Source organism: Anguilla anguilla, chromosome 12, assembly GCF_013347855.1.
Source record: "Anguilla anguilla isolate fAngAng1 chromosome 12, fAngAng1.pri, whole genome shotgun sequence".
Classification (NCBI taxonomy): Eukaryota; Metazoa; Chordata; class Actinopteri; order Anguilliformes; family Anguillidae; genus Anguilla; species Anguilla anguilla.
Window position 1 is genome coordinate 31,269,266 of NC_049212.1, and position 25,646 is coordinate 31,294,911.

General features: G+C 45.6%; 2 protein-coding genes across 2 annotated transcripts in view; both read left to right on the forward strand.

Moving 5' to 3' along the window:
- tmprss13a (transmembrane serine protease 13a) overlaps positions 1-951 on the forward strand; it is a 16,599-nt gene extending 15,648 nt beyond the window's left edge. Inside the window, exon 13 of the mRNA XM_035385283.1 lies at positions 1-951. This exon is cut by the window's left edge and continues 158 nt beyond it. The gene's annotated coding sequence lies outside the window, so the exon portion shown is untranslated.
- Positions 952-1,663: 712 nt separating this feature from the next.
- On the forward strand, positions 1,664-25,427 carry fxyd6 (FXYD domain containing ion transport regulator 6). The gene is made up of 9 exons (XM_035385284.1): positions 1,664-2,076; positions 15,083-15,136; positions 19,008-19,031; positions 21,266-21,301; positions 21,460-21,534; positions 22,254-22,290; positions 22,542-22,591; positions 22,987-23,029; positions 24,151-25,427. The coding sequence occupies exons 2-8, from the start codon at positions 15,088-15,090 to the stop codon at positions 23,013-23,015; spliced, it is 300 nt and encodes a 99-aa protein (XP_035241175.1). The 5' UTR covers positions 1,664-2,076; positions 15,083-15,087; the 3' UTR covers positions 23,016-23,029; positions 24,151-25,427.
- The last annotated feature ends 219 nt before the right edge of the window (positions 25,428-25,646 follow it).

A 25,646-nucleotide genomic window follows, 5' to 3' on the forward strand; every position in this document is an offset into this window, starting at 1 on the left:
GAGACGTCCGCTGGCAAGAGAAGAGGATTTGGAGAGCGGGGCACATCACCGGGGCACCGTGGCAACAGCCGGCCAGCCCATCACCCCTCCAGAGCCAGCGGTTGTCACATGCTTTTTACACCTTACTGTTTACACCTCTCAGTGACCGGCGCAACTTCCAAAAGGCTGAACCTCACCTCACAAAGCTTTAATTACTCGCTTGTGTCCAGAGGTGAAACAAGAATGAATGTTCTGCTCTACAACATTGCAACCTCCCACCCTGCTGTGGCTGTGTGTGAGCAGGCTTTTATGTTAACTGATACCTTCCCACACCTTCACTTTGCTTTACATCCAATGGTACACATTCCCGCTAATTAAGTAAATTATCGGTTAATTCATGCTTTCGTAGATGCCATCCTGAGTGTCTGTGCACTGACTTCCTGCTCATGTTGTGTGTAAAGATGCGTTTTGAGATCTGTGAATGTCTCTTGTAAATCATGTGTATTTCAGACCGTCTGGGTAGTGGGAGTGGGGCGTGCTTTTTATCAGGGGGAAATCACCCCCTCTGTCCACATCGACGACCAAAACTTTTTAAAGATTTTCAGAGTTTTATTTCTCTCTGTCTCTCTCCGACCAGTGACACATCCATCCTCTCTCCATATGCATTACAGCTTTTAGAGTATTCAATTTTTAATGGACCGAAACCTATTCCTCTCTCCCTCTACCCATACCCCAGACTAGCATCTGTCTTCCTTACGCAGCAACAAACAATCTCAACATCCTTGTGATGTGGTGACTAGATATTGGTCTTGTCGCACTTTAACTGGCTAGACGGGTGTGCTGTTGGCAGTAGCACTTTCTCTGTGGAATACTGTGAAATATTCTTTGTGATTAAACTTATTTTTAATAATCCCAAATGTTGCAACTGAAGAAATTATAAATGAAATAAATTTATCACTGAATTCAAAAGGACCCCCCCCTTCTCTCTCTCATACAAAGTTTTTGGCATGGACTCAAAAATTGACGGTTATGGGAGGTTGTAAATAAAATTCAGAAATTACCAATGCATCGCAAAAGCTATATATCTACTTCCATCTCTCATATAAACAAAAAACCTGCATTTGATTAACATTCATTCGTGCCAACACGCACAAACGCAACACCATACCCTAATTCAAGAAGCCTCAACCAACAATAATTTGGTGATGTCCATACCCGTACAATGGCCTACATATTCGTCCTCGCGTTCAGAACCGCAGGAAAGATGAGGAACCGGTGGACAGTGACGGTAATGTTCGTGCTGTGGATTTAATTGTCAGTAAGGACAGTCTTGCAAAACGGCAGTTGAAGGTTTCCCAGCAACGTTTTAATAAAAAGAGTTGATTATGTTCTTAATAACACCACAACACCCGCTCAATTATTCTAGTGTTTACTTTAAGAAATGGTTCCGTCTGAGTACCTCTGGTGAACTACTTCGTCAACAACAAAATAAACGTCATTAATACTAAAGCATATGCATTTCCACTATCATGACAACGGACATACTAAGAATAGTCAATAACAGAATAGCAGTAACCGCATTAATACAAATGTACTGTTTAAACTGACCGGTCTTCACAGCCCTGGAGTCAAGGATTTTATGTTCGCAACCGACCCCCCCCCCCCCCCCCCGGTCAGTCAGTCAGTCAGTCAGTCAGTGAGGCGGGCATATAGAGGGTGAGAGAGACAGAAGCACACAGAGACGCCAACAGTGGGAGCGAAACCAAGAAAGAAAGAGCCCGTTTGGAACCATTCAAGAGAGGGGAACATACCAGTCTACAGCTCGTAAGAACGTTCATTTTATTTCGTTCCTTTCGAGAACCCACGTGGGTATTCGTATTCAAAGTGAAAGGCAAGACCCAGCCTAGACAGACAACTTCACAGACGGGCGTGGATGACACGAGCAGAAAATACATGTGAAGTGGCACTATAAAGAACAGCAATACATATATACATTTCTTTATCAAGGGGCGTGTTATTGTTGATCAGAACCCCCCAGATTCGTTTTTTTTTCATAACCCCATTTTTCTGAAGTTGGTAGCACAGCGGACAACAAAGGTAAGCAAACTATTATTCGATTTTTGTTTCCGCTCAGTGTAATTTACGATTATATGTTTGGTCTCGGTGGTGCTGCTTTGTTTATGAATTAGTATTTTTGCGATGTGGAGTATTCTGAGGGAAAAGCTTCGAAAATCTGTGAAAAAATTTATTTTTGTTGCCTGAAGAGTAGGCTACGTGCGTTTGTCTGGCGGGCAGAGACGAGGGGGGACAAAGGCATTGATTGTTGTTGAGAGGGGGAGAATCTTCGCGTTTATGTTGGGGGAGGGGAAGAGTGTAAATAGACGAGGTATTTAATAAATCAAGGGCCGTAGTTACACTTGGTTTGATTGAAAGGCGATTTGTTTTTCAAACGTGATAGATTAGTACATCTTTATGTTCTGAGGTATCCTAAGGCAAAAGTACATTTTTTTAACATCTTCAATTGGTCACTGACAAAAATTAGTCAGTACTTTATGAACACAGTATTTTATATTGCATGATATTAATTAAATGCATTGTTAATTTTTTTTTTTAAATAATTAAATGCAATGGTAGTTATTATGATCTCCTATCCGTGCTATAATTTGCAAGTCGTGAGATGATAATTATGTATAATTTCGTACATAATGTGTGTATGGTGGGTGTGCCCTGCGAGTGCCGTAGATCTGCGAAACACGAGTATGACTGCCCGAAGACGGTGACGTGACCGAGACAACACGCAACAGTTTTCATTTGAACGAAAACGTCACTTCTGTTTATATTTCCATTTGCTTGCGCTGAATTACCATATATTCCCATTGATCATATTGCTTAATTTAATTTCCGACTGATTTAAATGAGACGGAATTAATAGGACAGGTCTTTTTATAAATAAATATTAGCCTATCGTTGTATTGCCAACTGAAACTATAGAAATCGACTCTCGACCTTATAGGATGGTGGGAAAAGTCCAGTATTTCAGAGTCACGAGGCAGGTAATATTTTGGCACAAGCGGTTCTGCATTAGTATCGAGGACAATCCACAGGTAGGGGAGGGGAAAAGGGGCGCGGTGCTCTGGATGCTAGAGACGCGCTCCTCGAGGAAGTGCCAGAGCAGGAGAGGCGCGTGCCAAGAGCGCGCGATGGTGACACTATTAAAACGAATTGTTTGATTAGTAAAATATGAATGTACAGTGACTTATGGAAAAAAACGCACATATGTATAGATTCACCAAATCATGAATGGTTTCAGTATAACTGGAATGACGTTTTTAAATGTAGCATATCGTAATCATAGGCCAGTATTTTCAGCATGATGCGACTTGGATATATTTAACATATTTCACCTTTTGCGAAAGTACCTTTCTTACAGAGGCTGTAGGATAAAAAAAAACGGATCCTGCTTTATTTCACCCAGATGACTAAATTCACTCAAGCTCTTATCGGTGCCGTCGAGGAGAGCACTCGGTTGGATGTCTGTGGGCAATTAATGGGCGCATTGGTATCAAATGTGGAGCGCCCTTAAAGGCGAATGGATGTTGGTGCTTTCACGGTGCGGTAATATTTGGCGCGATTGGCAATGTGTTTGTCAATTTCCCTATTCGCCCTGTGTCCTCCAGCAGTTTGGGGTGACAGTACTGCTACCCCCCTTATCTTTCTCCACCGATTATCCTTTGGATTCGTTTCAGTGGTCGTCACCTGACGGAGGCAGTTGCCATGGCAACACTCTGGTACAAGAGGAGAAGAACTCCTGCACGTCTGTCAGGGCGCCAGTTGCACGCTTTGTTGTCATGGTTACATGCCCTTTTCCATTGATGGAAGCATGCTAGGCTAGGGGTTTGCCCTAGAAAGCGAGGCGGTGACCTGTATTATGTCCCAGTTAATTCTCCATGTTGCATTTGAACTTGTGTGTGTGTGTGTATGAGAGAGAGAGAGAGAGGTGGGGGTTGGGGTTGGGGAGGAGAGTAAGTGTAAAAAGAAGGAGAACTGGAGGAGCTCCATTCTAATGTACTAATGTACTTCTTTCCGGTTGCCTCTGGGAATTCTTAGGGAAAATGGCATGCATGCTAGCCCATGAGCTATGTGCATGCTATTTGTTGTACATATGTTTAAATGGCCATCAATACTAACTGAAGATTTCTTTTTTATTGTACCAAAGTACCACCCCTTTACAGGAAATTTTAAAACAGGAGCCAGCTGTGTACATGCTGTTTCTGCCTGCTGACATATTACCAGTCTACATGTGCCCGTTACACTGAACGTATGCTCGGCTGAATAAGACAAAGAAAATGATTTAAGTATTAAGCACAGGTGCCAATGTTCTCTTCACATTAGCATCTGCTAATACCTGCCACTGTGCTGATTCATCCTGTGAGGTCCAGTAATAAAGTGCTGCTGTAAAGATCCCCATTCAAAGAGAGAGCAGGATATTGCGAGGGAGAGGAGGAGGAGGGGAAAGCAAGGGAGTAATCTGAATGGACGAGTGGGACAAAGAGAAGCAAGTGGAGAACACTAGAGAGCGGAAGAGATGGCTAGAAAGATAGACAGAGCGTGTGGAATTGAAACAACAGCTCTTACCTATGCAGATGCAGTCTTTGTGGGGTGGGGGGGGGGGGGGGGGGGGGGGGGGGGGGGGGGCAGGGGGGTTGGTGGGGGGTGCAAGGCTGTGACACACAAGCATTCAGGCTAATGCCGATCCCAGAACAAGCAGACGCTAATGTGCCAAGCATACAATGCCACAGTCCTGCACCTCACAATACACACAGCCAGCCTCCCTGTCTCTCCAAGCAGTCCCTGGCGACTGAAGGCCCACCCAACCATGCCCCCCCCCCCCCCCCACTCCTCATTAACAAGGGCTCACCCCCCCTGCCATCCCTGCCCAGGGATTACCGCTGACCCACACTGGGCTGTGTGGGGGAGGGGTTCTGGATGAGGTGGGAGTGGGAGACATGGGCGAAGCTGTAAGATTTACAGTTGGAACTGGGCGGGGAGGGGTCGGCTGTCTGTCGTCAAACAGGACGGCGACTGTAATCTCTCTCGTGGCACCGGAGCTGGGACACCGTCAGCGCCGATACGGCCCGTCACTGCGTCCTCCTCACGCCGGGACCGCACACGTGCGCACTCCCTCGCCACACGGGCTTCAGCGGCGCTTCAGCCACGTCTCTCTGGGCGTGCCATCGCCATTCAAAGCGTATTCAAATCGGGCTTTTCCCCGCGTGTTTGCTGTCGTATCTTTGCTGTTTCAATTTAGTAACAACATAAATGTCATTTTCTCTTTATTTAGCAATCAAAAATAATTGAGCCGCTAAAATGAAAAATTGAAACACATTATTGAAGAAAGGTTAACATAAAGTACATTAGGGGGTAGATTTGTACATTTCTCTGCAGTGTATTTAATTTTAAATTAAAAATTTTTTTTTTTTTTTTACCTGGTTACAGGTTACAAACTCTTAAAATAAATGTTAATGTTTCCAAGAAAACATATTGTAGAAGGAAACATGAAACACGTGATTATTTTGGAATATATAAAATTAAGGGACAAGAAAGAAAGACAATATTTTTTTACAACTCTCAAAGAGACAGTGGATTTAGAGTATTAGGTAGAAAACAGAGCCAGATTTCGGCAGCCTTGAGCTTGCAGGTGGTCATTGTGGAAGACAACGCACGTAAAGACACACACACACACACGCACACAGGCACACACAGGCACACACACGAAGAGCTTCTCACAGGCGCATGCATTCGCCATAATCTTTCCTTGCCACAGTCCATGCAGATATGAATGCGCTGCGAGAACTGCACGGGAGGGTTTTTCAGTGAGCTCGATTCCTCTCTCAGGGTCGGAGAAAGAGAGGGAAAAAGGGAGAGGCGGAGAGATGACGACACTGCGGGCGAACGCTCTTCTCTTTCGGCTCCGTTCGGCACCCCCCGCCTCGCAGCCTCCTGCCACCAGAGCCAACGTGTGCGCGAGGCAATGGCGATCCCCTGTCCGCCCTCACGAAAAAAAACCACGCCCAACGTGTGAAGAGCACGCGTGTGAACTGTAAAAACGATCCCCACGTGTAAGGTGAGCGCGGGAGAAGCTAACCTGCGCTATTTCGAGGCACGCCTTTTGTTTTCACATGTGGAAATTGTAGTGCACATGTGAAAATGTGGAATTTCATGTCACGTTTTGTTTTTTTCGCATTTTTGTGGGAATTTTCATTCACGTGTGAAAAAAAGCCGATCGCGTGTGAAAACGTTAAATTCGCGTGTGAAATTTGGACTTTCACACGTGAAAAGGCAGATTTCACACGGTGTTCCCGTAAGGGCTGAGACACAGAAGACGTGGGAACGAGGCTCTCACAAAGCAAGAAGCCTGTGCTCACGAGTCCTTACACCCGCCCTTTGACACCTGAAGACTCCCTCAAGCTCACGTGCACGCTCACTCCGCGCACGAACACACACGCACGCACACTCCGCACACGAACACACACGCACGCACACTCCGCACACGAACACACACGCACGCACACGAACACACACGCACGCACACTCCGCACACGAACACACACGCACGCACACTCCGCACACGAACACACACGCACGCACACGAACACACACGCACGCACACTCCGCATACGAACACACACGCACACACACTCCGCACACGAACACACACCCACACACACTCCGTACATGAACACACACGCACGCACACTCCGCACACGAACACACACGCACGCACGTGCGCCACGCGGCTGCCTGTTTCGGCCAGGCGTGGAGTCTTCCTCGCCTCTTACGGAGATTCATAATTCATCCGGCATCCTCCGGTCCTAAATAATGCATTCTGCGCTGACACGTCTTCATCTCCCGTCGGCAGGGAGCAGAGGAGCCGCCAGCCCACCTGGCCCTGCAGGCAGAAGCACCAGCCGCCAAACCGTGGTGTGGGTTCAGGCTTGGGTTTAGGTCAAGGGGTCTGTGTGGGGAGATTATTATTATTATTATTATTATTATTATTATTATTATTATTATATTCTTGTTAATAATAATAATAATAATAATAATAATAATAATAATAATAATAATAGTTGTCCTTTATGGGGTGGTGGGGGGGGGGTGATAGAGGACATTCATTTAAAATTCTAAAAACCACACCAGCAAAGTCAAGTGGAGCTAAAGTGAGGAAGCTGAGTGTCTGATGCGATGGCACCCCCCTCATTCAGGGATGAAAGCCGAGCAGGACTAGAATCCCTCACAGACACAAAGCGAGAAGAGGTCCAGGGGTTTTTCCCCTGAATTGGGTGCTGAAGTGGACCTGAGAGGAGAGGAAAGGGAGAGCCTGTGTCTGTTTTTATTTTATTTTACTACACCCAGAGATGCATTACCTCCACCCCCCCCCCTGCCCCCCGGCTGATATTGAGTTTGAGAGAAGGGGCTTTTGGGAAGCCGGTCAAGGTCACAGCCAGCACAGCCAGTGTGCTAACCTCCCAGAGGTCTCAGGTGGGCCCCAACCGCAGCTGCGTCATAGTTACACAGACGATTAGGACTGAAGAAGGGCAGTTTTTGAGTGTGCACAAATACACACACACACACACGCACTATGTCCCTCAAACACACACACACACACACACAAATCCTTTACCTCAAGCACACACACACATCCTGTTCCTCACACACATACACACACTCACACACACACACATCCTGTTCCTCACACACACACACACACACACACACACACATCCTTTCACTCACGCACACACACACACATCATGTCCCTAAGACACCCAGAAACACACACAGCCTGGTCACACACACACCATCCCTCTCTCTCTCTCTCTCTCTCACACACACACACACACACACACACACACACCACCCTAGAGCAGGACAGACCAGACAGTCGTCCTCAAACCACGACCTCTTCTTATCGCCGCTTTAGTTTAGTATTCATTTATTCATCTGTCTGCTCTGCATCTGTGCTCTCATGTCTTGGATTTGGGGAGGGTGATAATTTTGGAGGATCCAGCGCGGTCTCAGAAGACCTTGTCCTTGGGCTCATGGTTATCTGTGGGGGCGAATGTTATGAACAGGCAAGGCAGGCGGCTGCCTGGAGCCCTGAGCAGACCCAAGGGCTGAGTTTTAGAAGTTTTGGGTAACATGTTGGCGGTGGAAGTCAGTCAGAAGGGCCCCATGGGATTTTGTGCCGAGGGCTTCCTCAATCTCTAGAATCACCTCTGAATATGTGGCAGGAAGGAGGCCGGGGGTTGCCTGGTTGTGTGGAAAAATGGCTGCCAGGATGGCGGACTCATTGGTGTGGACCCAACTGAAGGGGCCTGGCTAGGGCCCCTCTGCAGCCGGCCCAGGGAAGAGCCCTCAGCTCTGCAGAGATAAAGGAGTGGACTTTTTCCCCCCCACACCAGATGGAGAGAGGGGTTACTGATGGGGGCGGGGATGGGATTCATGGGTAGCTGAGTGTATGAGTGTGTAAGGCGGGGCGGGGGGGGGGGGGGGGGGGGATTCAAGAGCCATCTTCAAAGCTCCATGGCATCGCGGCGATATTACCGAGGGCTTTAGTGGACTTTCTCCACACGGGCGGGTTAATCCCCTGCGGACAGAGGTCTGCCATTGTACATCTGCGAATCTACCGCCTTCATCTGGAGAGTTCCTCTCTCCGATAAGAAGTCCCTCGGGGTGGGGGGGTGGGGTGGGAATGCTGCAGAATGGAACAGGAAACAGAAGAAGATGTGCTATGTCTGTGGATGCAGAGCACAGAAATCAGAGCACAAGCGGCCTGTTTTGCATAATGGAGTGGGAGAGGGGTGGGGGGGTGGGGGGAGGGGGGGGTGAAATAATGGTGGGGAGTCTATTTGAGGCGATGGGGTGGGTTGTGTCAGCTTGTGAAATCTGGGAGGGGTAGGCCATTATCCTTTTAATGGATTTCTGTCTCTAAAATCTTTTTATTTTCATGCTTCTCCCCATTTTCTCCTCAATTTTTCATGCCGATCGTACACAGCCATGGTCATTCTGCAGTCTCTGCTGCCGATTCGGGAGCGTGTACAGAAGCGCATTTACTCCTCCAGAGTGCACAGTGTGGCCAGCTGCTTTTTTTTTACGCCACAGCCCGCAAACCAAGCTCGCACAGACATGAGTCAGACGAAGACGCTTCACGTGCAGCTTCAGCCAGGACCCAATCAATCAGCAGGGGGCGCAAGAGAGCAGTGAGCGGTGGATCCCTTCCTAACCCTGGGCAGTGCTCCTGGAAATTTTGTAGCAAATGGATTATCTTGAAGAAGGACCAGGGAACGTTTTTTAGGGACTCGGCGACAGGGGGAAACCCATCCAAAACACTCCACTTTATGGGAGCAGAGAGGAGGGAAGACTGTCTTGGACAAAGGCTAACGATGTAGGATTCAGTGTTGTGCATTTATAGTAGTAATAAGAACATACAACTACTAGAGAATGGAAATTGCATTCCATAGCGTTGTGGCTTAAGCTGTTACATGTCTTAGCTGAAACAGGTGAGTGCACTGAGTGCAGTCCACCAGCAGGTGGCGCCCACTCAAAATGCTCATTTAGATTGACATTGTTTGGCAGATACTCACAGTGACTTACAAATGGGCTTTGAACTTCAAGTGTAGTAGTAGTAGTAGTAGTAATAACAACAAAAACAACAACAATAATAATAATAGTGGATTGCATTTTTTAAAAATCCTGTGATCTCAAAGCACTTCACGGTGGTGTAGAGAAACTCACATCAATCATCAAAAAGTGTAGCACCCACCTGGTTGATGCACAGCAGCCATTTTGCATCAGAACGCTCACCACCACATATTAGTGGAGGTGGACGGGGCGGAAAGGGCAGCATGGTAATGCAGTGGGTAGCAAGAAATCCTGGGTTCGAATCCGGCTTGGAGTGGGTACCACCTGGACCTTTCTGTGAGGAGTTTGCATGTTCTCCCAGTGTCCGCATGGGTTTCCTCCGGGTACTCCGGTTTCCTCCCACTGTCCAAAGACATGCAGGTGGGCTAATTGGAGACTCTAAATTGCCCATAGGTATGAGTGTGTGAGTGAGTGGTGTGTGTGTGAATGGTAGATTGGTGACCTGTCCAGGCTGTATTCACACCTCTCACCCAATGCACGCTGGGATAGGCTCCAGCACCCCTTGCGATCTTGGACAGGATAAGCAGGTATAGATGATGGATGAATGGACAGGAAGGAAATTATACTGCAAATTATGATGATTAGGTGACCAGGTTTGGAATTTTGGAAAAGACATAATTCCGCATTAGTGCCAGGGGACGGATCTTTAATGATCGCAGTGAGCCGGGATTGTGGTTTAACGTGCCATCTGAAAGACAGCGTCTCCTACGGCACAGTGTCCCTGTCACTGCACTGAGGAGTAAGGGTTTGTTTGCTTCAGAGGGAAGATCGCTCCCTACTGGCTTGCGCACCACTTCCAGCAGCAACTTTGTTTTCCCAGGCGGACTCCCATCCAAGTACTAAGCAAACACACTACTGCTTATTTTCAGCTGTTCTGTAGGAGTAGCATATATGGTGGTATGGTTGTTGGCTAAGTATGTGGTTTAACGTGCTTCCCATCCACATAGTGGCGCTGTGTCTTGTGCCTGTCTGTCCCTCTAGCATAACCTCGGGTAGCTCAGATTGTTTTAAACTGGGAGTGCTATGGTTGCGATGCCACATTGGCGAGTATGGTTAGAGGTTGTCTTGCAGGAACTGTCCTTGCTTGCTTCCCTAACTGACTGGTCACCAGTGCACTGAAATGTTGCAGCTGGTTGCTGAAAGCTGATTGGGTGTCAGTCACTGAAGATGAGTGTGGAGAAAGAGGACAGATCTGGAACACTACCACAGCTGGTGGACTTTACCTTGCGGCCACAAGGTGGCGCCATACACTCAAAGCCTTTGCTGTTCTCAAGCTGAAACCTGAAAAGCCTTTTTGGGAGGACAGGTGGGGGACAGGCCAGGGTTTAAGAACCAGAGCAGGGGGGGTAGAGATCTGGAGAGAGGGCACAGAGGCAGATTTGTTGTGCCGCTCACCCCACGCTTCTGATGTTTTGATGTGAAATGCCACTGTTTGTATGCTACACCCCTGCACATCCTGCCACTTCTGAGCGGGGTCAGAGGTTGCCGTGGTGAGTAGGCAGCATTTCAGTTAAGCTATGTTTTTTTTTTTACTTCTCGACAGTCGTAGATTCTCTGAACAGGGCTGTGGCAAAAAAACGTTGTAAAAACATTGCATTGTTCCATAAAAAAGGGGCCCGTTCTCTCATTTTGTACATACGGTGTTCAGCTAGCTGTGCTCGTGATGACTCACTGGCTCGCTGAACCGCACATCACAGAACAGATTCATATTCGCTCCTGCTCTGTTTGTGCTTATGTTGTGTATGTATCTAGAAATGAACACACGTTATTCACAGATGTTTGCAGCCCCTAGCAACAGTGCACTTCACAGGTTTCATCATAAGATGCTGTCTTGGACTGATGAGTGTTTGCGTTGGCATGGATTTTAGAGACAGAACCTGTCGCTCTCTTGAACAACAGTGGAGTCACGGCTCCATAAAGGGGAGAGCTAATGTCTAACATTTTCACAACGTTTTTGTAACATTACAGCAATTCTAGTAGTATAATCACAACACTGAAACACAAAGAGAGAACTGCAACCCACAGTTAAGAATGTATAAAAATGAAGGTCCTCTGTCGTAATGTTTCTATGTTGTCACTGTGTCGCTAAAGTATTATTAAAATGCTGTGAGAATGTTAAGTCTCACATTTCTGGGGCCATCATACCACCTTTCAGCATAATATAATGACTGATCTATAAAAAAGGATTGCAATAACGTAATCACAAAGCTAAACTGAGAGGAAGGACCTGCTTTGCAGTCTGAATATGTCAATGGGTGGCTACACCCCAAATTTAAATGCCTCATGGCTGATTTGTGGTTCATTTCATTTAAAATACAAAACCCACAGTGCATTGCTTCGCTTCCTCTTTGTTCTGTCTATTTAGAAAATTACATTTGCAATTCATGTTGTTACTCAGTCTTTGAAAGCCATTCCTGGCGGTATCCATGAATACTGACTCCAATCACGTAGCAAATCTGTATCGCCTGCTGTCTGTGTCCAGAGATTTCTTCAAACTGAAACTGGCTCAGTGTGTTCAGCTGGCACATTTGGATGTGTAATCTTACATTTTTAATTTTGGAGTTTTCCTTTAAAGATTGGCACTGGTAACCGTTATGTTTCCCTTCTTGTTCTGACTGAATTATTTCTCAAAAGCTTTGTTAATGGAAATGATTACATACTGTGGAAACACACACCAGTACCAGAATGGCCAGATATCTGAGCTGACATAGAGCGTCGCATTTTCTGGAAATTTCAAGCATATACATTTTTTAGTGGCATTTATCACATCGTGTATCTTGATTCTGGTATCTTCTAGTATGCGGGTTTTCAACTGGGGGGTCTGTGGAGGTCCCACGACAGCACTCTGGAACCCCCCAGCAGTGCCTTTGAGCCTGGGTGGGGGGCTCCGTTGAAAACCCCTGTCGTAACATAAATGCTCTTGTTTTAAATCACTTGAATTAAAAAAGCGGTTTTTGTTCAAAGTAAATGAATTCATGTAAACATGTGGAATTAAGCGCTTCGGTGTTAGAGAGTCTCAGCTGAACAGAGATCACAGGAGGCAGAAATCGGTGACGTGTTGTCAGTGTTCCCCTGCCAAACTGCCCCACCAGTGACCCTTTCCTGTCATGCTTTATATAGCCATGCACAGGCTCTGAGAGCAGGCATCAATAAATGATTATACCCCCCCCCCAATGCTACCACCCCCCATGGGGCAAGGCAGGATGAAACTAGGCTTTCTCCAGAGGGGGGGGGGGGGGGGGTGGGTGGGGTGTGAGGGAGACAGAGGGATGAGAAGGAGAAGAAAATAGAAAGATATTGCCTTGATTGCAGACTCCATGTTGAATTTTGCCCAGGTCCAGTCTGGTTATCTCTCTCCCTGTCCTTAGATGTTATAAGCTGTGTGTACATTAAAAGTGCCAAGCTGTCTGTGTTGTGTCGGTTGGGGATTTCCTCAGCCAACTTATAACATGGCAGACAGAAATAACTGCCAACCCCAAATGCTGCATTCCTCATTTGGTTGATGATGTTCAAATTGGACGCGCTGTAACCGTGTTTTAGTAAAGCAATGTAAGCTTTCTGTATTTATAACGTTCAGTTAAAGACAAAACAGCTTGGCCTGCTCTTTCTTTCTGTGGTTAAACCAGCCTATCAATATTTTTCTGGTTGACTATCTGTTCCTTGCAGCCTGTTACTGCCCGTTGTTTTGAAATTTCAAGCATTTGTTACTGCTGCCATGGTTGTGCATATTATTTTCTATTATATTATTATTATTATGAGATCTATTAATTTAATAGATAAACTTTTTTAACTCCTTGATTTCTTCCACTTTTTAAGTTTTCTGAGATTTTAAAAAACGTTGCCCTGGCTGCTTAGTGATATCAGTCAATATTTTCCGTGACAAATATCCAGCTGTATGCACAAGTTAACGATATGAATTCACGTGTGACGCTTTGTGAAATGTCAATATTGTGTTTTGAAGGAATAACACTAAGGGACTAGAAATGCATTACACATTTGCTGTTGCTGGTAATAATTGAAAGAGTCAAACTGTTGGGAAGTCACTGATTGGCAATTATTCAGTCACATGATTGCAGTAACAGCTTGACCTTGAGTGAGTCCAGCCTGGTAGATGTTGCGCAATATTTCGCCAGATCTGCACAGGGGATGAAGCTCAGAGCTTAATTTAAATAATTTTCTTTCACCTCCTCTGAAGTCTGAACCTTGCTTAAAGTCGGTCCTATCCCTGTGATGAAATCTGTTTAGCCCCGCCCACACCTCTTAGCTCCCTGTAGATAGGCTACGTGGGCTGTCAGTAGTGTCATAAAGCTGTCATAAGCTCACAACAAGATTTTTGAAAAGTGCCTGCACACACTGCACTCCTGATGGATAATGATTCAATGGGGACCATAGAAATGGGAAGTGGGAATCAAAGAGTATTGGACCAGATAATAGAAAATCATTCCTTACATTCATCATACATTAGGTACCCATCACCCAGAGTACATACACTTATGACCCTCTGAACTGACCCCTAGGTTAGTTTAGGGCAGTGGTGCCCATTTCACCGTTGAAAGATTCACTTTGGTGTGAGTTTGATATTATCCAGTCATTGCCTTTCAAAACAATTGACCTGATCTGGTTAAATGCATATGTTGTTGTCTATGTTTAATGTTGTGGTAAAGCTTGATTCATTTTCATGACCTTTAAATTGAATTGTAATTCTCTTGCGTTCTGCAAAATCCTGTCTTCTGGATGAGAAAATGGGAATTAGCAGCTCCATTAGGATAGGGATTATATGACACTTTTATTGCCATCGTAAATGCTCAGTTTGTGTCTGCTATATTTTACAGCTGTATAAAAAAAAATGCCATAGACCTGTGGTCAAAAGCAACAAAATTGATTTGAGACGCAACTAAATATTCTTTATGATCCAGGAGCAGATCATGATTTATGCAGAGGACTCGACTTATTAAGCTACTTTTATTTTGAGAGGAGAAACAGTCCCAAATTGGCCAGTTGTGTGAACGCGGATTTCTGAAAGGTAAATGTAAGGTGTGTGCGCGTTCCACGATCGAGATTCGGAATAGGGTCTTGCTTGCCTGCGTTGGGAAGATGCTGGGTACGTGACAAACTGGGAACTGGGCCATGTCTCCACCTTCTCCGCAGGGAGCCAGCAACATTCCAAGAGAGCCAGGAAAGAAAAACAAAATGACCTGCCTGTCGGCGGAGGGACTGTTACATAAAAAAATGGAAAATCTGTTGGGTTACATAACCGTTTTAAAATGGGATGCGTGTTAGCTGCACACATGTGTTAGCGTGAATATGTGCGCTTGATTGAACTGGTAAACACGTACCCAAAGAATACTGATCTCTCCTTCTCTCCCTCCCTCCCTCCCTCCCTCCCTCTATTTCTCTGCAGTTGCCATGGAAACTGTTCTGGTCTTCCTCTTTTCCCTCCTAGTGTATGTTGCTGGTAAGTGCTGTCTTCCTCCATCTCTGGCTGGGGAGGGGAGGGGAGGGGAGGGGGAGGGGGTTCAGAATGGGAAGAGGAGGTACGTGACATGTAGCAGCGAGGGGGTGGGTATTTTTGCTAAACATTTGCGGGAGAGTAATTTGGGGTCCAGCCCCACTATTGTGTCCCGGCGTAGGTGGGGGGAACCTGTGTTCTCTGTGTCTGTACGCGCAGGGAGGTGGGTCAGGTTTCTGAGGGATGTTTTTGGAATCCGCCCATCGGTGTTCATTCCGCTCGTGTCTGTGCAATGCCATGAGAATGGCCCATTACGAGCCAGAGTCAGAGAGGATGCAACGCTCACCATTCTGGATGCTGCTTCTCCATTACCCCTTTGAACCTTTAGGAATGGTTTGTTTTTCTCCAAAATTCTAAGTCGGTGTTCTAAAACCAACGTCAGCATTAGAATGTTCAGTTATGAATGGACCGACGCAGGACTCGGTCAGGGGATGATCCGCGTCGTCGCCGGCGTCCTGACGAGAGCGTCTCGGCCATGTGACACGCCCCGGCCCCTGCAGAGTCTTCCCGCTCCTCTGCGGTCGCTGTTCTGACGGCCCTCTCACCTTTTCTTTTCTTTTTTTTTGCTTCTCTTTCTTTTTCCAGGCGCTTCTTTCATCCCTCCATCTCCCTTCTCTCTTTTCTTCTCTGTCCCCTTCCCCCCCTCTTCCGTCTAGCCAAAATGTAAATCGAACGACCAGCTGGAGGGCTCTTGACATTTTTTAAAAATTTCTTTTCTTTTCGGAGTCAAAGGGCAGATACGCATTTACTCTCTCTGTTACGTGCATAAATGAGCTTAATCTGATACGTGCGGTATTATATGAACAGGCAACTGGGGCAGAAAAATCTAAAGCAGGGAAATTATGCAGTGGGCCAGAGAAGAAAGCTGACATGATCGTGTGAATTGAGAGAGAGAGAGAGAGAGAGAGAGAGAGAGAGAGAGATTTGAGATTTAAAACCCCTTTTATTGGGACATTGTTCAACCACAGAAATTACTGTACTTCAAAAAAAAAAAATATATACAAGCAACATAAAGAGAAAAACAATTAACAAACTAACCACAGGCACAAAAGAGAGAAATAGCTAGAGAAAAGAGAGAGAGAGAGAGAGAGAGAGAGAGAGAGAGAGAATGTTTGTGTAATAAGGAGAGAGTGTGTGTGCCTGGATGTGTGTGTGATGGAGAGAGAGGCTGATTTGAGAGAGAGGTCGTTCTTGTGCTGTTAACCTTGGGGGAGTTGAGCGTAAGTGGGTGTGGGTGGTAGAGAGGATAAGAGAAGGGCACTGATGGAGGATGTTATCTGTAGCTGTGTGGTCAGAGGCTCCCGTAGAGTAGGGTCCACAGCTCTCATAAGTGCCCTCAAACACAAAATGTCTGTGACAGAATTTCCTCTGTGCTGTTCGAACCCTTCGGACTGCCACACGCATACCAGTTTGCATTATGTCAAAGTCTGTCTCCTGGGGATGCTGTTCTCATTTTACATTTAATTAAATCCGAAGGTAGCCGACTATAAAAGCAGCAGTGTTCTGTTTTATGGCGCAAGAAGCAAATGCTTCTGAAGCAAATGCCTTCAGTCCACTGCAGTGTACAGTTACACTGTCTCTCTGGCACTCCATCTGTCCTTTCTCCATTTTCTTCATCTCTATGTCTACCCCCCCCCCCCCCCCCTACGATTAGTAATTGGTTGAATCGGGTTTTGTAGTACTGGCCTAAACTAAAGGTTGCACCCAAAAATCAGCCCTTTTCGGATAAGATTGGACAACCCCAGTTCTGTCGTACAAACAGAAATGATGGAACTACAACACCTGTATCTTGGGTAAAGTTAAGGATCTTTGTGGCTTCTTGTCAGAAGCTCATTTGGGATTCAAAGATTGTACCAATCCTTATACTGTAGCAACAACATTTGGAGAAGGCAAAGACAATTTACAGTTTAGGAACTTGGCCAACACCTTCAGCCAAAGTGACTCACAGAGGTGCATAAGACTTAAGGAAGTTGCATACTCTGGCACAGTATTTAAACAAAACATAACAACATTTCCTGTGGGTGTGAGTTCAGGCTGGTTTTACTTTGCCGGCTGCTGGTCCTGTGTGTTGCTCCTTAAATCACCTGCATTTATCTCGTTTCCCACCTCCGTGACTGAAGCTTCACTGAAGCAGCACAGCTGGTGCGGGTGCTGTCCTCTGTGTCTATAGGGCTGATGTGGTCGTCACTAAGGGCCACTCTACAAAGGATGGAAGTCAAGCTCAAGTCCCATTGAAAGCCTGATCTCCTGTCAGGACATACGTAGGGCGGTTCACAGAAGTGTGCCTCGTATCAGACCCTCAAAGTAAAACAGACTGTTTACTGTGCTGACAGGGAGTCAGCAAGTGTGATGAAGAGACAGTGCTCAGCTGCAAAACATCGGATTGGATCAGCATTGTGTGAACTTCAGTTTCTCCATAATACAATGTAATCAGGTTTTGTATTGTTATAAAACTGATGTCATGGGGAACAAGTTGGTGTCTTTAGTGGTGGGGTGCTGACTAAAGATCTTGATAACTATGGGTCAGCAGCACTTAGCCAGATATAAAGGTTCACCTGGTGTGATAAGCTTACAGAGGTAGTGCAAGCAGGATCATTGATTTATACTGTTTTGCCATGATTGTGTCTTTATTTGACGGCTTGGTGTTTTGCTTTGATCGTTTTGAATACAAAGGGAAATGTGCAGTGGTTCGGGGAGTGTCGTCAACACGGTCTCCTGCGCGTGTAAGCCATTTACGCGAATAGCCATTTCGCCACTCACGTTCTGCAGCGTTGCATATTGTCATTATTACTTGACACACTGAACAATAAACTGCATTCGTTTTCAACCTGGCATCCCTCTGTGACTCTCACCACTGCACACAGTTTTAAGGTCCTAGCATACACACAGAACTCAGGACATCTGCACCCCGTAGTCACTCGCCTATACACTAGTGATGTAGCAGGATACACAATTGTATTTATGGAGGCTACGCAAGCCAAAGACACGTCCACATCTAGCGAGTAAGATAGCGATTTGTATAAAGCCACACTACTGGGGGACAGCAGCCTCCTCCGTCTAGCACAGAGGAAAGGTTAAAACATTCTTTTTGGAGTCAGATAATTGCGATACCATTAAATTAATCCCGTTCTAGTGGCACCGGGTAAGACTACATGCGTTCTTTCACCACTCACATACTTCTGCTGTTTGGTTTGCGGAGGGGTTTCTTACGGTTGGCTGACCTCGAACGCGATGAGTTTTAGTTTCTTGCTGTTGGTGACCTTGACGCACTGTTTGGTGCGTCTGAGGGGTTTCTTACACATAAATATATTATGCCTGGTTGAATCCTCCAAGCAACCCATTTTTACGTTTCGTTGGACTAGGGACATAATAGTGGTTGTGTGAATTAATTTAACCTCTGAAGTTAAGATTAATAATTAAGACATTTTTTTAAAAAGAAAAAAATTAAGATTTCCCTCCCCCAAGGCCACATCTCATCTATCTGTCTCAATACACGAGCTGGACTTGCCTCCTTTCTAGGGTGGCCTTCTGGTGGCGACAGGGTGCTGTCCTGTGCCCTAGAAGGGTTCGGCAGCTCTGTGAACCTGGAGTGAGACAGAGCGCTCTTTGTGCAGGTGTCCCGGGGGAGGGGTGCTTACCCTCCATCCTCTGTCACACACTGCCAGCCTGTGTTTTTCACGGTCCTCGCTCACTGCCCTGGGGTCTAACGAGTCCACCGTTTCTAAAAAGGCTGTCCTGTCATCACTGAACAATGTTGTCTTTGTTTGGTACTGATTCCGTGATTGACTCTCTCTCTCTCTCTCTCTCTGTTTGTCAGCGGTGTCCGATCCAAACGCTAAGGGTGAGACAACTTTTCATTCATCAAACCGTCGGCAGGTGGAGACGAACAGACCACGTTGATTATGAGCAGACAAACAGATAGATGGAAGGACAGATTTGGTAAAAGAAAGAAAGCTAGGGGGAAAGCAGAGGAAGGAAAGAATGACAGAAAGAAACAGAAAAATGAAAGAGTGAAAGAGTGAAGAATGGAATGAAAGAAAGAGCCAAATAGAAATGGCATTTGAAGCAAAAAAAGAAGGAGAAAAGAAATCAGGTTAAGAGGGTAAACTGTTTGGTCTGCAGGTTGATGCCTTAGTCAAGACGATATAAACACCAATCAAACAGCGTTAATAATGTGTGTGGTGCTGCTGGGTGGCTCATCCTGTCAAGGCACTGTTTTAGTCCATGGACGGGCCCTCGGTCTGGTATCCAATCTGGACCATGACAGTGCTGACTGTGGCCAACAGCCCCACCAGATGACACACAGTTGGCACTAGTGTCACCCAGGGTAAGTGACACTAGTGCGCAGAAGTGTCTCCCCCTAACTCATGACTGTGCAAACCTAATTTACAAACTGAGGCGTGATAAGAAGCAGTGGCTGATATTACTCGCTTTGGAGGAAGAGCACATGTTGTATATATATAGTGTACTCTGGAATTGTTGACGCCCTTGGTAAAGCTTTTAAAACAAGTTGTTTATCAGCTTGCACACAAAATATGGGCGAAAATGAAACTTTGATTGATGTGAAATTGTACAACGAAGAAAGTATCTTTTTTTTAAAAAAACAAGCGTTTCCCAATTATTGGCACCTCTAGAAATTATTATGAACAAAATCTAATAGAAGTATGGCGCCATTTCCATTTCTTGCCTGCTTATCCCCGTTCAGGATAGTGTGGGGGGGCGGGGGTAGCTAACCCAAGAGGCAGAAATACACCCTGGACAAGATTCCAATCCATCACAGGGAACACACAGCATTCACTCACATACTCATAACAATTCCTCCCACATCTTTGGAAATGGAGTACCCAGAGGAAACCCATGCAGTGGACATGGTGAAAACATGCAAACTCCACACAGAAAGGCCCTGGCTCGGAGTTGAACCTGGGACCTTCTTGCTGTGAGGAGACAACACCATTGCGCTTCCCAGAAAAAACAACCTGTCTACACTATTAGGGCAACAACTGATTTTAAAGTTTAAAACAGCTGGAGCTGTGATAAACCTGCCTGGAATAGGACGCAAGTATATTTTTTCCCCACACACATGGAGGAAGGTGGTTTGAGAGCTAAAATGGATCCATGGATCACTGGGAGAATTGCAGAAGCTGGTTGCATGTTGGGGTCGCCAAGTCTCCAGAACTACAATTAGGCACCACCTCTGCGCCAACAAGCTATTTGAATGGCTTCCCCAGAAGAAAGCTTCTATTGTCATCAAACCACAAATTTAAGCGTCTGTAGTTTGCTAAACATCAGTAAATCTTTGTAATTGGATTCTACAGTCAGATGAGACAAAAGCATAACTTTTCTGGCTGCATCTCCCAGGAGGCAAAAACTGGGTTGTGGTTGGATCTTGCAGCAGGACAATGATCAAAGCATTCCACCAAATCCGCGGAATCAAGCTTTTTGCACGGCCATCCCAGCCATCTGAACCAAACCCCATTCAAAACATGTGGAGTGAGCTGAAGACCAAGGTTTCTGGTCAATCTGGAGAGATTCTGTATGGAGGAACGTTCTCAGATCACCTCTGCTATGTGTTCTCCCACCTCGTCAAACCTTATGAAGAAACTCAAAGTGCTGTTATCTTTGAAAAGGGGAGGGTACAAAAAGTACTAAATGCAGGGGTGCCAGTAATTGTGACATGTCTTTTTCGGGTTTTTGTTCTCAGAGCAGTGGTGCCACAATAACATTATATACTTTTAAAAAATATTACTGAGCATAGAAATCATTTGATAAACATCCAAAATTTAATTATACTGGGCACTCCACACACACACACACACACACACACACACACACATGAGAAACACAATCAACAATCTAAATGGATAGGTACAGGTATTGCTGACTAGGAGTGGTAGTTTAGTGTAATGCTATCGGAGACATACTTGATATCAGGCTGTAGGGCCAAACTTTAGGATAGACACTTGTTTTATAATAAGTAGTTGATGTGTGCTGAAGGATTCTGGTCTTCCCAGAATATGGTACCTGATATATATGTACAGTATGTCATGTAATGTAACACTGCTGTTTCTTGGACAGATGGCAAGGAGAAAGAGCTGGACCCATTTGAATATGGTGAGTACCCCAACTGCAAATGCAATGCCTGCACACACTAAAGTACATTTGGCTTGATAATGATGTACATCTTTTACATTGAAGGCATCACATCTTTTTGTGAGGTGATTATTGTGTGTGTGTGTGTGTGTGTGTGTGTGTGTCTTTCTCATGAGCAGACTATGAGAGTCTGCGGATTGGAGGGCTGGTATTTGCTGTCATACTCTTCACTCTAGGAATCCTCCTCATCCTCAGTAAGTCACGCCCCTCCTTCACACTTTTAACTCCCACCATGAATCATGCTTCTGTGAGAGGCAGATCCTCAAATGCTCTGACTTTGAACATACACAGGGTATGAACACTACAATCAACAGAGCAGGACAGAGTAGTTTACAATGTTGCGTGGTAAATATAAGGTCTATTCTACAATCAATTTAACACAATGTATTGAATATACTGTTTTATACATGTACATTGACATATACAACTAGCTAGACAGACCGTAGTGATTGCTTAAGCGAGGTTATACAAACAGTAGTGAATGCTTCTATGATGTCATAGATCCAGTAGTGAATGCTTATGTGCGGTCAAAAAGACAGTAGTGAATGCGTTTGTGAGGTTATACAGACAGTAGTGAATGCTTATTTGAGGTTATACAAACAGTAGTGAATGCTTATGTGATGTCATAGAGACAGTAGTGAATGCTTTTGTGAGGTCATAGGAACAGTAGTGAATGCTTTTGTGAGGTCATAGGGACAGTAGTGAATGCTTTTGTGAGATCATAGGGACAGTAGTGAATGCTTATCTGTTATGACTCCCTGCTAAATGCACTGAGCTGTAAATTGGATGCAGTGAAGGAAATTCACAGGCGGTGAATACACTTGCTCACTGACTCATTATCAGTTTAGCTTCAGTCTTTTTAGCTAATTAAAGTTGGTTGGGCTAGATGTGACCTGTGTGTCTGTTCCCTTAGGCCGCAGGTGCCGCTGCAGTTTCAACCAGAAACCTAGGTAACAGCCCAATTAACGCCTGGCTTATCCGGCCATCCTGGAATTTGTAGTGCGTGTGTTTGTGTATGTGAGTGCTGTGTGTGTGTGTGTGTGTGTGTGTGTGTGTGTAGGAGTGAATGTGTTTATTAGACTGAGTGTGCATGTGTGGTGTTTACATGCAGCTGCGTCTGGTGTACATATGTGTGTTTGTGTGGCTTCAGACAGTCTACTGCATTGTCGCTGGTCTGTAACCCCCTTGCCTGTATTTTCAGGGCCCCTGGAGATGAGGAAGCTCAAGCCGAGAACCTCATTGTCTCTAAGGGTGAGATATCTCCGCACCGTCCCTCACAAAACACCTCCATACCCCCCCCTCTCCGGGTACACTCAGACCTGAGATCATCCTGGCAGCAATATCCCTGAGCACATCCCTATTCATTACTGTCAGACAATGCCTGTAGTTGTAAATCCCACTAAGTCCTGTTCCTGTCAGTTTTGCATTTACCTGAACCTACAAATAAAAACAGGCTCTCTCTCTGGCGCCTAGTAACCCAGCCAGCTCCATTTGCAGAAATCCCTGCCCTCTGTACATGTATGTCCTCTTGGACAGACAGTAAAGTGCCACTCCAATGCATTGTGGGAGAAATTGGAAAGACAACAGCGGTGTGCTCACTCACCTTCTCTTTCTGTCTCTCTCTTCTCTCTGCTCTCTCCACACAGCAAAAGAAGCCCCCAAAACTGAAAACTGAGGCAGCTGTTCCAGGTGAAACCATCAATAATTTACCCAACACACTCATTTAGCCAGTAGGTGCTATGTACTGCTTTTTATGGGGTTATACATTATAGCTCTCATGAAGGACTCTGCATAGCAAGTGTTACCCAAAAGTACTGGGGTTGAGATTAGAGGCGGTTAAAATGATCCTAGCGTGGTTAACTTCATCAAGAAGAAAGAGATTTAACGTAAAACCCTAACCATGATAGTGTGGCTGGCCAGGGTTCCAGCAGGGGATACATGACTGGCACACATATCACACTGCTCAATGAGGGACGGGTTCAGCTGGCACGCCTCACTGCGCAACAGTGATGACTCCAGTTGATTTGGCGGCTGCCGTCGGCTCCTATTGGCTAAATAAGACGTACAGCTCACTGGTGGACTTACTGAAAAGTAGTGCTGGCTAACCCCACACATTTTTGGAGGATATCCAAAAACAGCCGACAAACAGTCTTCCAAATTGATGGATGATGTCAGGGGACTTGAATGACTGAGCATTCCAAAATGGAGAGCTCAGAAGAACTGGGAATACAACAAAGCCAAGAGGAGCCATTAATTGATCGGTAAAGAGTGGGGCATCTAAGTGCATTCGGTAGTCAGCATTAGTGTCCGTGTCATGTCAATATAGACATACGTTTGAAGACATCTTGCCCACTAACACTTTTGTGATGCAAATAAAAATAATAGTATTACTTGCCTAATAACCTAATTGAGGAGGACTGACTATATCTGATGGTATTTTATTAATTAATCGCTGTATGGTTAATCAAGGAAAATGATTGAAAACAGGTAAAGACCAATATTCAGTTTGAAGCGAAGTTTCCCATTGTCAGCTCACCAACCGCCACTGGTCGGGTGGCTTGTGGACAGCCGAGGCAAAGTCGAGATGAGGATCACCTGTTCAAAGAACGCAAAATAGTTGGTGAATGATCCTAGAGCTAGCGGACCCCTGTAGAGCCTATTTGCAAACTGCTGATGGTCTGACAGGTGCTCCCTTGCTGGGACCCATCTTAAAACAGCACCTATTCAGCATGAGCTTGCCCAGTGCTGACCCATCAGAGTCTGGTTCTGTAAATATCCGAGGATTCACCCCCCGCCTTCTTCACTTCCAGACTGAAGACCTCTGCGTGTCTGCCGCTCAGCCACCACGGACGATAACGATAATGAAGACACCAGTCCTTCACTGCAAGAAGAGAGGGGACAGGGGGGGATTTGAGGGGTTTTCCTGTAAATAATGCTCAGTTGTCCTGTCTCGTAACCAGTGACCATGTATGTCTGCCCGTACCCCATCCATTAGTCGTGTTACTCAGTGGTGTCCTCTGCCCAGAAGCTCCTAAATCCCTGTGCTGTCTCAAGGTCCTCTCTGTTCTCTGCTGTGTGTTTTTAATCGTTTTCCTCTTTAGGTTTTGATAGTTATTTGTTTTGATCATTATTCTTATCCTCGTCACTTCTATGGACACTCTTGTTATTCTCATGATAATTGTTACTTTTTGCAGTGTAGAATATATATATAAAATATATACACATATAAGAAGACAGATATATATATGTGTGTGTGTGCGTGCGTGCATGTGCTTGTGTCTGGATGGTGTTCTGTGTATGTTCAGCTGTGTTTGAGTGGTCTGTTGTGTATGCGCGTTGGATGGTTTGTGTATGTGAATGTTCATGCGTGTATGTGTGTGCGTGTGTGTGTTTGTGTGCGTGCGCGTGTGTCTCGTGTGACAATCCAGCCAACTCAGCTCATGCACCAATCAGGAGAGAGACTGCAGAGCCAGACCCAAAGCAGGGTCACGTGACAGGCGGTGGTGTCTGCAGCTGTGCAGCTTGGTGTGGGGCTCACTGTGTGTCCCACTGCTCTTGTTCCTGTGGCGTCTGTCACCTGGGGGACGCAGACAGGGGACCTGCCGATGGGTCCCCTGCGGTCCTGCACTCTTACCGACAACCTGTGAGTGTACAAGAAAACAACAGAACAAAGCCCCAACTGATTAAGCAACCGTTTCGTCGTTTAATCTCAAATTGCCAGACCATTACAGCCATGTCTGAACACAGTGTCAGTGCTTGCTTATAGTGTGTGTGTGTGTGTGTGTGAGAGAGAGAGAGAGAGAGAGAGAGAGAGAATGTTTGTGTGAAAAGGAGAGTGTGTGTGTGTGTGTGCATGGGTTTGTGTGATGAGAGAGATTGAATTGAGGATCCAAAGTTCTCATACAAAACACAACAGTAATATAGAAGCAAGGGGAAAACAGTTGGTAGACTTAGATCATGTCCTGAGTATCAAGATTGAAAAATAAGCAATTAAGAAAACATACTGTATGTACTGCTGTGCTGGAAAAGTGTCATATCAGATTGTGTGCTTTTCACAAACAATTAAAAAAACCATGTCCACACCTCAGCCGTGTACCGTCTCTGCCTGTGTGAATGATGTGTGCATGTAGGAGTGGTTTTATGGAGCTCTGCCTCCATCAATGAAAAAATGTAACACTCAAATATGCAGGCGCGGTGCAACCGCACGCGCTTAATGTTTACAACGATGCCATGTCCGGGAAGGCAGACAGCATGCTGTTAGCGCGCAGTGATTACAACAGACCACACGCACTTACTCAAAAAAAAA

Coding starts and splice junctions, on each gene's coding strand:
- fxyd6 (XM_035385284.1), top strand. CDS start 15,088: ATGGAAACTGTTCTGGTCTTCCTCTTTTCCCTCCTAGTGTATGTTGCT. Junction 21,535..22,253: donor AGGAATCCTCCTCATCCTCA/GTAAGTCACGCC, acceptor CTGTTCCCTTAG/GCCGCAGGTGCCGCTGCAGT. Junction 22,291..22,541: donor AGTTTCAACCAGAAACCTAG/GTAACAGCCCAA, acceptor CTGTATTTTCAG/GGCCCCTGGAGATGAGGAAG.